The sequence below is a fragment of the Olea europaea genome, unplaced genomic scaffold (genome assembly GCF_002742605.1).
Source record: "Olea europaea var. sylvestris unplaced genomic scaffold, O_europaea_v1 scaffold1235, whole genome shotgun sequence".
NCBI classification, from domain to species: Eukaryota; Viridiplantae; Streptophyta; class Magnoliopsida; order Lamiales; family Oleaceae; genus Olea; species Olea europaea.
Window position 1 is genome coordinate 18,168 of NW_019229783.1, and position 2,400 is coordinate 20,567.

The 2,400-nt window shown below is 38.1% G+C and overlaps 1 protein-coding gene across 1 annotated transcript; it reads right to left on the reverse strand.

Annotated features, from left to right (window-relative positions):
• Positions 1-454: 454 nt before the first annotated feature.
• On the reverse strand, positions 455-2,304 carry LOC111374308 (ethylene receptor-like). Its single transcript, XM_022996963.1, has 4 exons — positions 1,909-2,304; positions 1,551-1,817; positions 1,110-1,237; positions 455-925 (listed from the first exon to the last, which is right to left on the reverse strand). The coding sequence occupies exons 1-4, from the start codon at positions 2,233-2,235 to the stop codon at positions 754-756; spliced, it is 894 nt and encodes a 297-aa protein (XP_022852731.1). The 5' UTR covers positions 2,236-2,304; the 3' UTR covers positions 455-753.
• Between the last annotated feature and the right edge of the window lie 96 nt (positions 2,305-2,400).

The following is a 2,400-nucleotide window of genomic DNA, read 5'->3' on the forward strand; positions in this document are numbered from 1 at the left end:
ATGAGTGTAGCTATGAACTAATGATATAACCTTGTGAAAGATAAATGCATTTGATGTATGAATAATAATACAATAGTTTGCCAGAATAAAAAGCAAGTAATGAAGTCTATTGCACAGTCCTGAAGAGGACACCAAGCAGAAAATGAATAGTAAACAGAGATTCATAAGGTATTATAGCAAAACAGTAATGAAAGAGAGAAAGCTGTCTGTAGAAACCTGGTCAGCAACAACTTCCACGAGTTCTAACTCATGATCACGCCATTTTCTTATACCATTCAGAATCAGAACCATCACAGCATAACTTTTTGAAGATTGATCAGGCCAGTCATTGATATGGAAATTTGACAGATGCAANCAGCGGCAGTAGATTGTATTATGCAGTACAATTCTTTAATACTTCTATATAATCTACCTACTAAACATCACATCAATGGAGAATACAAGCTAAGTTGTGTGGTCTAGAGATAACGTCGCAAACCTTTTGAAACTTCTAAATATTCGATGAATTATAATGACATCTGGGTAGATCTACATCTCCGTATATTGTAGATTATGGAATAGGGATACACAATAATTGTATCCAAACATACACGTTTATCAAATGGATGAATGACAGCTCCATATTCATCAATGCACAAAATTATGCTTATAAAGCCTTATTCTTCAATGTTTCTTACGCATCTTACCTAATGACTTGTTTGGTAGCGTGGAGCTGATGAAGACGTTCCGTCATCTCTGCCAAACTGTATATAGTTAAAAAAGGTTGTCCCTTATTTGATTCGCTCTATCTACACCTGCAACCGATCTCCCTGGAAATTCATTCGGATAGTTGCAAGTAGCAAGCTTCACTATGAATGTAAATGTGCTACCTTTGCCCTGACCATCGCTCTCAATCCAGATGTGACCTCCCATGAGATTGACAAACCTGAGTTCATCATTTTATGATATGTAAAGAGGTTGAAAATTCCCCGAAGTCATAAAGAAACACCGAGCTCTGCTCATCTATTCATTTTTTGCAAGACTCAAATGCAAGAAAATTAAAATCCTATAAGGTGGCTAGACGCTGAAATCTTAGCAATTACGAAGTAAACTATGCTGTGAATTAATACCGTTTGCAAATGGCGAGTCCAAGACCTGCACCGCCTTTATGTCGATTTGATGCACTCTGTGACTCGGTAAATTTCGTGAAAAGAAGTGGAATATCATGAGGGTCGATACCACACCCAGAGTCTTTCACCTGCATAAATATGTTCGGAAAAAGAGGAATTCTGTTATTTTATTACTAAAGAAGCTTGTGACCAAAACAAAGTAGGCAAGTGTTATTGGCTAATAAAGTGTGACTGAGAACCTGAGACCCTCAGCCGCCAGATCATACAAGAAAAAGGAAGCCTTTAAACATTTTCATGTTTGGTAAGGTGGATTGGACAATGTTAATGAAGAAAAAAAGAAGCAAAAATCTTATCAATTATAGTGTACGGTCATGTACAACTAAGCACCAAGCATGCCCTTAATGGAAAATACAAGCTCCATAGAGTGTTTATATATTTTACCTGCACTTGCAAGTAGAAGTGGCCATCAGTTGACAAAGGATGGAATTCAGAAGATTGCCAGTCTCTAATATACTCTGGTTTTGCAACAGAAACATCAATTGAAACATAACCCTCCTTCGTGAACTTCACAGCATTCCCCACAACAGTTAATATGATTTGCAGTAGCCGTTTTTCATCACCAGCAGCATAAACAGGTAGATCCAGAGACAACGTTAAAGTCATAGACAACTTCTTCACAAATGCAATAGGCTTAACCAAGTTAACAACCTACAGGTGAAGGATAAGGCGTGGCATTTAGTTTACATATTTATAGTTGGTCAAAAGGAACGGAAAGAAAATCTGTCATTTTCATGTTCACCTCTCGGAAGGTTACTTGAAGATTGAACATTCCTGTGTCTAATTCAAGGCTTCCATCTTCAAGTTTAGAAAGATCTAGAACATCATCGATGAGTGTTGCAAGGAGATTGCCACTTTTAAGTATGGTCTCTATCATAGACCTCTGATCGGGAGTTAGCTCAGTCTCCAAGAGCAACGAACACAAAGCTATAGTTGCATGCATTGGCGTTCTCATCTCATGATTCATGACAGCCAAAAAGTCGTTGCGAGCACAAATAGCCATCTCTGCCTCTCGTCGAGCTAAATCTAGAGCTACATTCTGTTGTACAAGCTGATCGCGAGCTCGCATGGATTCTTCCAAAATTGCAGCATGAGAAAGAGCCACCGCAACCTAGACAGGTAGTTATAGTTTTTAGATCACAAAAGCACGATATGTCAAATCGCCAAGTAACTACAGAAACATATGATATCATTAAGTGGAAAAAGATAGCATGAGCTTACACATTCACCCAAA